This window comes from Penicillium crustosum, assembly GCF_028827405.1.
Source record: "Penicillium crustosum strain IBT 35664 chromosome Unknown utg000003l_segment0_segment0, whole genome shotgun sequence".
Lineage (NCBI taxonomy): Eukaryota > Fungi > Ascomycota > Eurotiomycetes > Eurotiales > Aspergillaceae > Penicillium > Penicillium crustosum.
Genome location: NW_026623124.1, coordinates 3,673,150 through 3,684,995, shown reverse-complemented (window position 1 = coordinate 3,684,995; position 11,846 = coordinate 3,673,150). Strand labels below are relative to the sequence as shown.

The following is an 11,846-nucleotide window of genomic DNA, read 5'->3' as shown; positions in this document are numbered from 1 at the left end:
GATAAAAGCAGACGTGTTGTTGATAAATGCCGGTATTAGCTGGATTCCCAGCATCTGCTAGTTAATGCGTTAGCAGATGTATAAGTATTGTTGCCCACTTGGTCGCTGAATATGGCACTGGATATTTCAAATTCGATTGCAATATTGAAGTACTACAAGGGGCCGACTTTGATGAGTTGGAGAAGAGCCCCGTCATATCAGCATTAGAGCACAATCGTACATACCACGAGTGGGTTTATAGGCTATATACAGCCGGTATCCCGATCTACATCGTTGTTATTGGGAGCTGTGCGAGGGGGGTCAGACGATAGACTTGGATTGCTGCATGTGAACTCTGTTCATTCCAAGAGCTATTAGCAGTATACTGTGGTATAAGCATATTTTTTTGTGTATTTCATAAATGCTGAAAGAAGAAGAAAAAAGATGTCATCATAAATTTTGTGGTTTAGCCAAGCGGCCACGAAAAGACATACACTGGTCTTAGAACCAGCTATGAAGATGAATCGCCGTATTTAATGTACAATGCTTCGACACAGGCCGTAAGAGGCGGCATTAAAAGCGAGGGCGGAAAGTAGGAACAAAACGGCAGCCTCGGTGCTATGTTGTTTAGGAATAATGACATCAACCGAACGCCTGAGAAGAGAGACTTGATGTGAAGATGTTGTTATGAAGACAGTGATAGAAGGGAGGATATATTGACGGTGATCGAAGGAGGATATGGACCGAGGAGGGAATTCAAGCGAGGGCCTTCTGTTCCGACGGAGGAAGGGGAGGAAGCTAATAATTTTCATAGTTAGCAATCGCGTCTAATTGCATAAGGATCAACTTGGAGGTGATGAATTCAACATACCTCGAGCTTTGTGTTATCGGCCATCATGCGCTGGAATCCAATACCGACACCCTCAATGACAGCGAGGAAGACGGCACACATAATAGCGGAGTTTCGGGCGGCCTTATAACCACCACGGATAGCGAGGGAGCCACCAGTAAAGAAACCAGCAATGATAGCATTATAGGGATCTTCCTTCTTGCGAATACCCTTAATTGAACAGTCGTAAATACTGAAGAGACCTCCCCAGCAGCCGAAGTTGCCACCGAGAACGGGCGCGCGTGCTTTGATTGCTGTGAGCGCACCTATCCGGCGCTCTCCGTACGGACTGTTGCGGAATCCCTTAACACCGTGCCAAACAGCACCACCAATAGCACCCATGGCGAAGGCACCGCCGAAGTCGCTCAGGGCAACCCAGGGACAGGGATCGCGCGTGTGATCCATGATGTGTGAATGAGGTGGATGGGCGGAGAGTCGGGAAGAAGAGGCGGATCACCGGGACGGGATCAGTTGTGAAAGGCGCGAGAGTCGTAAAGGTCGAGGATTTAGAAATGGCAATAAACCCAGCGGTGACACGAGATAAGGTGGAGGATCAATGGGTTAAGAAATTCCAGATGGGGTACACGTGACCTTGAAAAAGTCCCCTGAAAACTTTGCAACGTTTGCATATAATTGATGCCTCAGGTATGAACATCGAGTGTGAATTGTTGTCCCAGGTGGTGAGATTCTTGCATTGTAGTTTCTCAATCAAGCACTAAAAATGTTCATCTTTCTGCCAACCACCCTTCATACTTCGCAATTGCAAGCCCGGATATAAGAATCAAAGCACGATTATCCTCCGTCTGAATATCAGCCATCTTCGGCCCCACTCCGTCAAAGAAGATAAAGCCATCATGATTCATCACGGCAACGGGACTTCCAGCTATACCGGGTTCGGCGAATGAGCTAGATTCGCTGACTCGACAGACTCGAGCATCTTGATTTACAGCAAATGGTAGGTCTGCCGGGAGGTCCTTGGAAGGTGTCCAGCTATTCTGGAACTCCCAATCTAACGTTTTCAATCGTACATCTTGAGATCGGCGATCATCTTGACGCTTGAATTTATAACGTTCGCCGTCGATTTCAACCCAGTGCCAGCGCTCGCCGTTTGGCAAGAACACATATCCCCGGTGGGAGTTGCACACTTTACACCCATACCAAGGAGGGGCGTCAACATCAACACCGGCTACTAAGCCTTTTGTAGTAAATAAAGTAGCATTTGTGTCCTTTGTTTTCAAAGCCTCCATGTCATCTTCGTATGCTGTCACAACGAAGTCGGTCTTATTTCTCAGCTTGACAGGGTCGGGCCCCAGTTGTGTAAGAGAGGTGCCGAAAAATCCTGGACGCCAGATGTTGAAGATTGGCCATGCAGAGCCCTTGTTCCAATCGGTACATTGATTGATCTGTAAGGATAGCCGCGGCGCCGAGGAGACAAATGGTAGACAAAAATTGGTAAAGGCGACAGAAGGGCGGTCTGGCTGCGATATGTCATAGTACTCAACGCATCTGGGCTCCGATGGGGTTGAAGAATGATCTGGGTCGCCTCTAGAAGCATAGTTAGATTAGCTTGTCCTGATGGACTGGGCAGTGATGTGGGGTAGCTTTACCCAGGGATGATCTGCTCGCCAACAGCGCTAGACATTGTTCCCAGAAGTTGAAGGTGTTACAGGGGGCTTTGAAATGTCCGATGCACCGGAAGTTCACAGGGAAATGGCAAGCATTTATATAACAGGACTTTCTCAAGGTTGAAAGTCGTAAATAACAGATAGCCCTTACCACAGAGCCGCAAAGTATGATGTGTGGGGCCCGATTAATGGGAAGGACCTAAGCTTTTCCCATAGGTATTAGTGTTTTCAGAGGTTTGACATCCTAATAAATGTTTAGGTTCTGTGGCAATTTTGAACCTTTGGGGGCCGGATCAAGTCCCAGCAAAGTCTGCTATTTTAAGCGATGTGGTTATAGCGTGCGATCCAATAGCAGTTTATCGAAAACTTCCACTCCTTATCTCAGTTGTTTGGGGTGAAATGTGCTGTGCAGCTTTGTACTTCGTATTCGCGGTGTCTTTTGGCCAAACCCAACAGCCCAGATCCAATCATATATCACTGTAGCCTAGCAGAACGGCCTGTGCGGGCAGTGCACAGGCCCAAAGGAGTTCTCACCCCTATTCTCACCTTGATGTTATCTCCTGTATTAACGGTTTTGCTTGTATATAATTCATCCTCATCCTTACAGCGCTTCTGACATCTGCTTGGACGCTGACTGCAACCTATAATCCCAATGCCTATGGCACATGGGCAGATAAATCCTCGGAAATCATAGGCTGGTCGGAGTCTGGCTATGTCCTGCTAGAAGTGATGCTCTACACCCGGGATGTCTATAAATACGGCTATACTATCGTCCACTAGCACGCAAATCGGGGAAAGAACAGGTCTACAACACAGGCCACATCTGTTTTCGAGCTGAAATGAAAATAAATATGAGATTCCAACAAAAATATAATACAAAGTTCTAGATAATGAAACAGAATAACGATGAAGATACAGCCCATGGAAACTAACACGACATCTAAGACAGCCTTCAAACAACAGCTTCAGACTTAGGGGGCCATTTGACACGTTTCTGAGCACGGACATACAAATTGTTCGGGCGGATGAGCTGGAACATCGGATCGTATTCAATAGGTCCGTCACCCTCGCGAACAAATTTGTAGTTGTAGATCAGCTTTGGGAGGAAGACCTTGATCTCCTGAAGTGCAAAGTTGAAGCCGATGCACATGCGTGCACCGGCACCGAATGGTACGTAGGAGGCCTTGTGCCTATTCTTCACTTCCGGGGTGTCCCAGCGGTCGGGGTTGAACTTGTAGGGGTTGTCCCAGATATCAGGATTGTTGTGAATGTGGTGAATAGCAGGGATGATAACTGCATCCTTAGGAAGTTTGTAACCCCCAGGAAGGACAAGGTCGGTCTTTGCGGTACGGCCAGGTTGGAAAGATGGGTTGTGTCTGCGTTGCATCTCCTTAATATACTTGTCTTGGAAAAGCAGACGTTCAGTGAAATCGGCTGTGAGCTCGGTCTCGTCGTTGAAATCATTGTCAATCAGCTCCTGGAGAAGTCTCTCCTGCATGCCCGGATACGTAACCAAGCCATAGATGAGCCACGAAAGCAGGGAGCTCGTTGTGGTAAAGCCCGCGGCAGTGGCAACGACAAGGGCCCAGACGAGACTTTCCTTTGGCAGTTTCTCGCCCTTGTTATCAGTGGCACGAATGGCATAGTCTGGATTAAGGTATTGTTAGTTATCAATAATAAAGCATCAAGAAATATAGAAATACTAACCAACCATGTTTGATGCTTGTAAGGCGGCATCTTGTAGAGGAAGATCATCTTCACCACCTCTAGCAGCATTCTGGATAGACTCCTCGACCATACCCTCAATGCGGCTCTTAATATCCTTCAGGCGCTTAGGATCACCAAAGGGCAGACTGCTGTACCAATCACCCTTAGAAGTGACCTTCTTATTTAAAGAGAGCATCTCGGCAATTAGATGCACCATATCGTGAACAGGTGCGTCAGGCGAAGTAAAGTGCTCGAAGTCCAAGCCAAGGGTGAGCTTGCCGACGGCCTGAGAGCCGAGTTTCAGCATATATTGGTAGACATTCCAGGCTTCGCCCTGCTCATCCAGCTTATCAAAGACTTTGCAGGCATCTTCGACGGTCTTTTGCATAGTAGGTGCGTAGTGGCGAACTGCCTTAGGACCTAACGCGGGAGGTAGGAATTTGTGAGCCACTCTCCATTCAGGAGAATCGGTATCACCTAGGAAGATGCCTGCAGATGAGTTCTTCAGGGCATAAAGAGGGTGGGCTTTGTTGATCTCTTTAGTGAAAAAATCGGATTCGGCGAAGGCAATGGCTGCGATGTCCGGGTTATTGGTGTGGTAGGTCACGCGACCCAAGCTATTTGTCTGTATAACCGGACCGAATCGCTCAAAAAGACGTTGGTGATTGCCAAGGTGATCAGGGTAGATCTCGAAGAAGTTGCCTACGATAGGCAAACCTTTGGGGCCGTCGGGATCGCGGACAGCGCGGCCATCAATGGTGATAGCCACTAATCCCTGAGCAGAAATGATATCTTGAACTTCGGGGGGGGTCGGCATGTTCAAACTGGAATGCAATTCCTACTTATGTGTTAGAGAGTGTGTAGTTGGAAGTGGTGTGATGGCAAATGCTGCCTGTCATTGCTTACCATTTGGCTCGACAATAGCGAAGTGCGCAGCAATCAAGTGTTTGAGTCCTTCGAGGTCAGTGCTCGACTCGATCTCGACTTCTACTGCGGACGTGACTGGATTGCCGAGGAGGTAAAACCTTTGTGAAGGCATAACGGTTTGCCGTTTGTGAAATCAACTTTGAATATTTGGCTTGTATAGGTATAACCTTGCGCGGTTTCTGTTTTATATATACACCTTCAATGACGGGAGGAATACCTTCCTACAAGTTCCCTCACTGGTTAGATCCGAGTGCCGAATTTTCGGCAAGGCCGGGAGGGTCGCTCATTCCCGGAAGCTTTCCATTTAATTCGCACTAGAACTCGGTTCAATCGGTCCCTCCTCATGATATATTAAGCCGAAGCAGGCATTGGACACAAAACAAGGTTAGGTTGTCAAATATTCGGCATACCGTTCCACCAGCCAATCGGCTTGAGCGAATTCACCTCGGTCCGTCACCTAAATTTTGTACTTTTTGACTGTTTGATAATGTGTTATGCCATGACTGCTGAAGAATACCTCTATGTTAAAACTACTGTGTAGCATTCTATCAGCAACGAAGTGAATAGGAGAGAGAGAAGAGGAAAAAGAGGGAAAGAACTATCTAGTTTTTTACTCAATCTGCCCCATGTTGATGCCTTACGAACCAGGCAACTGATATAACATCATGATCTTCTTTATAATAATCATTAGATATTAAACAATTTGCTTGGCTTTTGATTAGTTTATTGATTTGTTAAAATAAATGAATAATATCCATCTTGAAGCATTGCATAAATCATGCCTATCTACCTAGTTCTAAATGAGGGTTGGGTTCCCTTTTTACCTCGCTACTCGGTAAGACTTCTTATTGGCCGCCCTACGTGTCATTGTTTTTTTTTACTTCGGCTCTCATAGTCCAATGTTCTTCTCTCCGGGCCGGGATCACTCGGGATCAAAGAGGCAGTATATCCTCGGAGCATGGTCGATAAATTGAGCGAAGAAAGCTAGGTCCTACTCCATATATTTATATCAGTTGGTCATCGATTTTGTTTCAATTCTTTTTTTGATAAGAGTCGAGAAACCATCTACAGTTATTAGCTTTCCAGTCTGATCGTTTCTAAATCAAAGAACCGTTTGCCTCAACCTCTCTCTTCCAACAAGACGACCTTGCCGCCCCCAGAAAGAAAAGGTCATTGAATTTCATCAATGGCAGCCGAAAAGGTGTTCAGTGTGGACGATGTCGCTTCCCACAAAGACAGAACTGACCTATGGGTCATAATTCACGGAAAAGGTAATATATGCCAGTCAATATCTGTGTTAGAATGTTAATATCTAACAATTAATGTTCTAGTCTACGACCTTACTAAATATGTGCGAGATCACCCTGGTGGTGCGGATGTCCTTTATGATGTTGCTGGAGCCGATGCGTCCGAAGCGTATGACGAAGTCGGCCATTCAGAAGATGCGGATGAGATTCTGAAGACTTTTTTGATTGGCACAGTTAAGGATGCCCAAGAGGTCAAAGCCCCCAAAAAGGTTGTCCGCCTCATCCAGGCAACTACACCGAAGAAGGAGAACACTACAGAGTCGGGTTCTTCCGCTGGCTCTGTGACCTTAGTTATCGGCTCTATTGCTGGTGGCGCGGCGCTCTACGTTGCCTCCCTGCACAATTTCAAGCTCCCAAATCTGGTATCAAAGCTTCATTTGCCCTCTGCGGGCTTGCTACGATCCACCCCGACTTTTGCCCTGCCACAAGGAGGATTCCTCACCGGGTTTACTGCTGCTACCTCTCTCTGTGTCACTATTGGTGCCGTTATTGCAGCTAAGCTTTCAAAATTCACTCAGATTGAGTCTGGATTTACCAAATACCCTTCGCATTTGAAGAGCCAGCCTGTGGTGAAGGCGGATCCTGGACTTGCCCGCGGTTTCCTACAGCCTAAGGAATACCAGGCCCTTCCCCTGGTCAAGAAAGAGCAGCTTTCCCCGAATGTCTTCCGCTTTGTGTACCAGCTGCCGAACCAAACTGATGTCGTTGGCATTCCAATCGGTCAGCATTGTGCTATCAAAGCCAATATCGAAGGAAAAGACGTCGCCCGATCCTACACCCCAACCTCCAATAATACAGACCTGGGTAGGCTGGAGTTGGTTATCAAGTGTTACCCCGACGGCCTCCTAACTGGAAAGTATCTCGCCAATCTGAAGGTCGGCGATAAGACTCTCTTCCGCGGGCCTAAGGGTGCAATGAAGTATAAGAAAGGCCTCTGCAAAAAGATTGGAATGGTTGCTGGCGGTACTGGAATCACGCCTATGTACCAGCTTATTCGCGCTATTTGCCAAGATGAAACCGACACAACGGAGGTTAGTCTAATCCTCGCCAACCGCAGCGAAGAGGACATTCTTCTGCGAAAGGAACTCGAGGCATTTGCGAATAATTATCCTAAGAACTTCAAGCTTTGGTATATGCTCGACAAGCCGCCGCAGAACTGGGCCTACGGCAAGGGCTTCGTCACCCAGGCTGTTATGACTGCCAAACTCCCGGCACCTTCTCCAGACACCAAAGTTATGCTCTGTGGACCTCCTGGTATGGTCAAGGCTGCCCAGAATGCTTTGGTCTCCATGGGTTTCCAGGCCCCTGGATCCATTACGAAGATGACGGATCAAATGTTCCTCTTTTAGACTCATTTATGTTTCCTCCCTCCGTGAAACTTTATCATTGTTTCTCTATGTTACCATTTTTTGTCTACACTTGATCCTTCAAATATCTGTATTATATACTTCGCTTTTTGTATTTTAATATTTCTTTTTCGTGAACAATTAGAAGATTTACATTTTCTCAAATGGACCCCAACTCCCCTAGATTTAATGTGTATGTGCGAGGGAATTTAAAATAAATAGTTAGAAAGTCCTGGCCTGCTTAGTATATCAGCTTTGAGGCCCCAACCGAGGTGCTGGGTTGCAAGAAGATGGATTCTGGAAATAGAGATTATCCTAGTAGTAGTCTGATGGTTGTAGATCGACCAAACATGCTGCACCTATTCGGCGTTGGGTACGTCTCTCTTCGAGACTCACGATAATTTAACTACTTCACAGTACGATACAGGTACACTTCAGATATTCAAAGTCAGGGATATCCAAGGCATTCAAGCCTGGTGAGCAACTTGGGATGCAACGATTTATTTACCACTAGTCACCCCGTTGTATGATATGTTTTGAAAAGTCAAACGTTCCAACAAACTAGCCAATCTCTAAATAGAAGGGTCTAGCCCATGCATAGTACTTAATTGGAAGCTAGCACAGTAACAAATGAGCAAGTGTATATTAGCTGACTTGAAGATGTCAATCACCATTGGCTAATGCGCAGTGGCCAATAGGAACTCTGATATTAGCTGAAAATTCCCGTCGGCCCGACGTTAAGGGGCAACAGTTAGGGTTCATGGTGGATCAGCATGTGGAGAACTTCGGTAATAACTTTATTTCCACCAGAACATGAAAGATCTTCCCGGGCCGGGGCCACGCCACGGGTCTCTCGGCATCTATGTATTCCTAGCCGAAGCCGATTCTTCCTCGCTTACAAGTCGTCCTTCCGAACTTATTGCCCGGATGGTGGAAATGGGGGACATGGAGCTTTTAGTATATAACTAAACTTGTCGCTTCGGCCATATTATTCAATGTGCACACTCATCTGGAGTTCAATCAGACTCCAACACTAAACAACCAATCCAACACAATAAACCTTCTCTATTCAGTTTCTAGAAAATGACTGTTCTTACTGTCTCTTGGCAACCGCCAACAGACTACGCCAACCGACCTGTTGCCATCCTTGGTGCGGGTGTGCTTGGTCGTAGAATTGGTATAGTAGTCCCATTCCTTCTCGGGTGCTTTGAAGTGGAAATCTAATTGCTGTCCATAGCCTGCATCTGGGCCTCTGCCGGATATAATGTACGAATTCGTGATCCCAGCCCCCAACAACGTGTCGACTGTGTTACCTACGTCGAGGAGAATGTTGCCTCGTACGCTGAGAAGACCGGAATTTCTCCTGGCAAGGCCGAGGCATTTGAAGATATGAAGTCTGTTGTCGAAAATGCTTGGCTCGTTATCGAAGCTGTTCCAGAGAAGATCCAGTTGAAGATCGATACCTTTGCTGAGCTTGACGCATTGTCTCCTACGGACTGTATCTTGGCGTCCAACTCTTCTTCTTATAAATCCTCCGAAATGCTTGAGAAGGTCTCCGCGGCTAGAAAGTCTCAGATTCTGAACATGCATTATTACATGCCCCCAGCCTGCATGATTGTTGAACTTATGACCGATGGCTTTACGGATCCCGCAATTTTCCCCTTCTTGGTCGAACGAACTAAGGAGGGGGCAACTTCGCCATATGTTGCCAGGAAGGAGTCTACCGGCTTCATCTTCAACCGTCTTTGGGCTGCTGTTAAGCGTGAAACCTTGACTATTCTCTCAGAGGGAGTCTCTGTTCCGGAAGAAATTGACGCTATGTGGGAGGAGATGTTTGTCAAGGGTCGCAGCCTCCCTTGCAAGATGATGGACAGTGAGTACAGCCCAATTCGTCACACTACAATCAAGAGCTAAAATTTGGGGGGTTAGATGTCGGCCTTGATACCGTTTCATTTATCGAGGGTCACTACATTCACGAGCGCGGCCTGTCTTCCGAACATACCGTTGACTTCTTGAAAAAGGAGTATCTAGACCACGGCAAGCTAGGTAACAAGTGTGCCAATGGAGGTCTTTACTCTCCCGTCGATACTACAGCCACTCCTCATGGACCCCGCATTGTTGTCCTCGATATTGGCCTTGCTTCTGATACGCCTGGTCCCACCCAGGGTGAAATTCTTGAGGTTACTTTGGACGGAAAGCTCAAGCAGGTCCTGGTTTCTAAGCAGAATTATCCGGACGGCATTGATATCGACTATGAGAGTGATCAGATGTTCTGGACCACTATGGGTATTCCAGGGAAGGATGATGGTTCCGTCTACTCTGCCAAGACCGATGGAACCGACGTTCACCAAATTGTTCCTTCTGGTGTGGTGAACACTCCCAAGCAACTTGTTGTTGTGGCGGAACATAAGAAGATTTACTTCTGCGACCGCGAAGGTCTCCGTGTTTTCCGGTGTAACTATGACGGTTCTTCCCTGGACTTGTTAATAGATAACCGTGGACCTGGATATTCCCAGGAAGTCCCAGAACATTCTAAGTGGTGTGTCGGCATCACTGTGTCCCCCAAGCTGGGCAAGTTCTTTTGGACGCAGAAGGGAGTCTCCAAGGGTGGTCAGGGCCGTATATTTACTGCCAATATTGAGATGCCTAGTGGCCGGTCTGCCAAGACAAGAGACGATATCCAGTGTGTTGTGGCGGGTCTCCCAGAGCCAGTTGATCTTGAGTTGAGGGAAGACACTCTTCAGCTTTACTGGACTGACCGCGGCGAGCTTCCCTTCGGCAACACATTGAACCGGGCTCAGCTGACTGGGTCTGGTCTTTTGGCAGAGACTTCTTCGCAGAAGCATGAGATTCTCACCAAGCATTTGCACGAGGCAATTGGCTTGAAACTCGATACTAAGAACGGTCACATTTACATGACTGATCTCGGAGGCAGCATCTACCAATGCGACCTACAGGGCAAGAAGAAGAAGGTCATCTACTCTGATGAGACTCGTGCTTTCACCGGAATCGGTCTCCTCCTATAAATGACGTTTTTCTAATTGTCAGCCGCTATTGCAAGCGTTGTTTCCCTAAATTGTGACTATAGAGATTGGGTTGACAAGTTATGTACATTAAGTTGTTTTATATATTATACAGTTTCTAAACCATACACTCCCGCGTATCCTTTACCTTGTCATGAGGCACTAAGAAGCTGTGTTTTTCTTTAGTCTCATAGGACAACCAGATTGCCTACTATCCTTTTCTGATATTCAAAGCTGGTTGTTGCTCAAAGGTCGCCTTTGCCTGTAAAACCATGGTATTCAGAATAGAGATTCAGATTTCGAATCGAGTGGCACTGTGATAGCCTATAGGAAAAGTCTGTACAACATAATAAGACCAGTGTCGATTTGAGTGGGGAATGAAGAATCTAATCTCGCCAAGGCTGCGGGCTGGGTTTCGGCCCGAAACCAAAATCCGCCAAAAACCCGCTGTCAATGACAGTAATATATATAATATTAGAGTACTATAGGTATATTTCTACAGATATTGTTGAGCTGGGTGTCTGGGGTTGTCGAGCCAGTAGCTTGGGATGTTAGTTAGCTATTTGTAGCTAGCTCTCTCAAAATATTCAAATGTTCGATCAAATCGGGTGTAATAATGCCGTCACTGTGGCGTACAGCATAATTTACCGCGGAACACACCACGTGACCTCGTCCCGGGATACTCGGCTACCCGAGGAAACGTTGACGCTCGCACAAAATTCGGTTATAAAACACCTTGATAATGACACCACAGCGCTACCGTCGATCGGCTGTTGCGTGCCAAAACTGCCGTGAACGGAAAGTGCGCTGCAGCGTTTCTGTCACTGGTATCCCGTGCGCTGGCTGTACTCAAGACAGAGCCGAATGCATCGTCCGGGAGAGACAGCGGCGAAGGTTAGCACGCACGATCGAAACCAGAAAAATTGCTCCATATGGGTTGATACTCATTCCATAATATAGAAAACAACAGACTGGATCACTTACCGCTCGTCCTTCTCGGGAGACTGTCCGGGCTAACCAGCCAAGTACCGGGCCAAGCAGTA

General features: G+C 46.9%; 5 protein-coding genes across 5 annotated transcripts; 2 read left to right on the top strand and 3 right to left on the bottom strand.

Moving 5' to 3' along the window:
- Positions 1-427: 427 nt before the first annotated feature.
- Positions 428-1,426, bottom strand: N7487_008473 (uncharacterized protein). The gene is made up of 2 exons (XM_056876203.1): positions 851-1,426; positions 428-777 (listed from the first exon to the last, which is right to left on the bottom strand). The coding sequence occupies exons 1-2, from the start codon at positions 1,271-1,273 to the stop codon at positions 736-738; spliced, it is 465 nt and encodes a 154-aa protein (XP_056728391.1). The 5' UTR covers positions 1,274-1,426; the 3' UTR covers positions 428-735.
- Positions 1,427-1,593: 167 nt separating this feature from the next.
- On the bottom strand, positions 1,594-2,510 carry N7487_008472 (uncharacterized protein; the record flags this gene model as incomplete). The annotated part of the gene is made up of 2 exons (XM_056876202.1): positions 1,594-2,413; positions 2,476-2,510. 2 exons carry the CDS (start codon positions 2,508-2,510, stop codon positions 1,594-1,596), a joined length of 855 nt encoding a protein of 284 aa, XP_056728390.1.
- A 935-nt stretch (positions 2,511-3,445) lies between these two features.
- On the bottom strand, positions 3,446-5,239 carry N7487_008471 (cytochrome P450; the record flags this gene model as incomplete). Its single annotated transcript, XM_056876201.1, has 3 exons — positions 3,446-4,140; positions 4,201-4,998; positions 5,107-5,239. The coding sequence occupies 3 exons, from the start codon at positions 5,237-5,239 to the stop codon at positions 3,446-3,448; spliced, it is 1,626 nt and encodes a 541-aa protein (XP_056728389.1).
- Positions 5,240-6,313: 1,074 nt separating this feature from the next.
- On the top strand, positions 6,314-7,783 carry N7487_008470 (uncharacterized protein; the record flags this gene model as incomplete). The annotated part of the gene is made up of 2 exons (XM_056876200.1): positions 6,314-6,398; positions 6,459-7,783. 2 exons carry the CDS (start codon positions 6,314-6,316, stop codon positions 7,781-7,783), a joined length of 1,410 nt encoding a protein of 469 aa, XP_056728388.1.
- A 1,080-nt stretch (positions 7,784-8,863) lies between these two features.
- Positions 8,864-10,806, top strand: N7487_008469 (3-hydroxyacyl-CoA dehydrogenase family protein; the record flags this gene model as incomplete). Its single annotated transcript, XM_056876199.1, has 3 exons — positions 8,864-8,957; positions 9,018-9,653; positions 9,710-10,806. The coding sequence occupies 3 exons, from the start codon at positions 8,864-8,866 to the stop codon at positions 10,804-10,806; spliced, it is 1,827 nt and encodes a 608-aa protein (XP_056728387.1).
- Between the last annotated feature and the right edge of the window lie 1,040 nt (positions 10,807-11,846).

Bases quoted from the DNA above. Each gene is read 5' to 3' on its own strand.
- N7487_008473 (XM_056876203.1), bottom strand. From the start codon at position 1,273: ATGGATCACACGCGCGATCCCTGTCCCTGGGTTGCCCTGAGCGACTTC. The intron at 778-850 runs GTATGTTGAATT...GAAAATTATTAG, and splicing joins CCGATAACACAAAGCTCGAG to CTTCCTCCCCTTCCTCCGTC.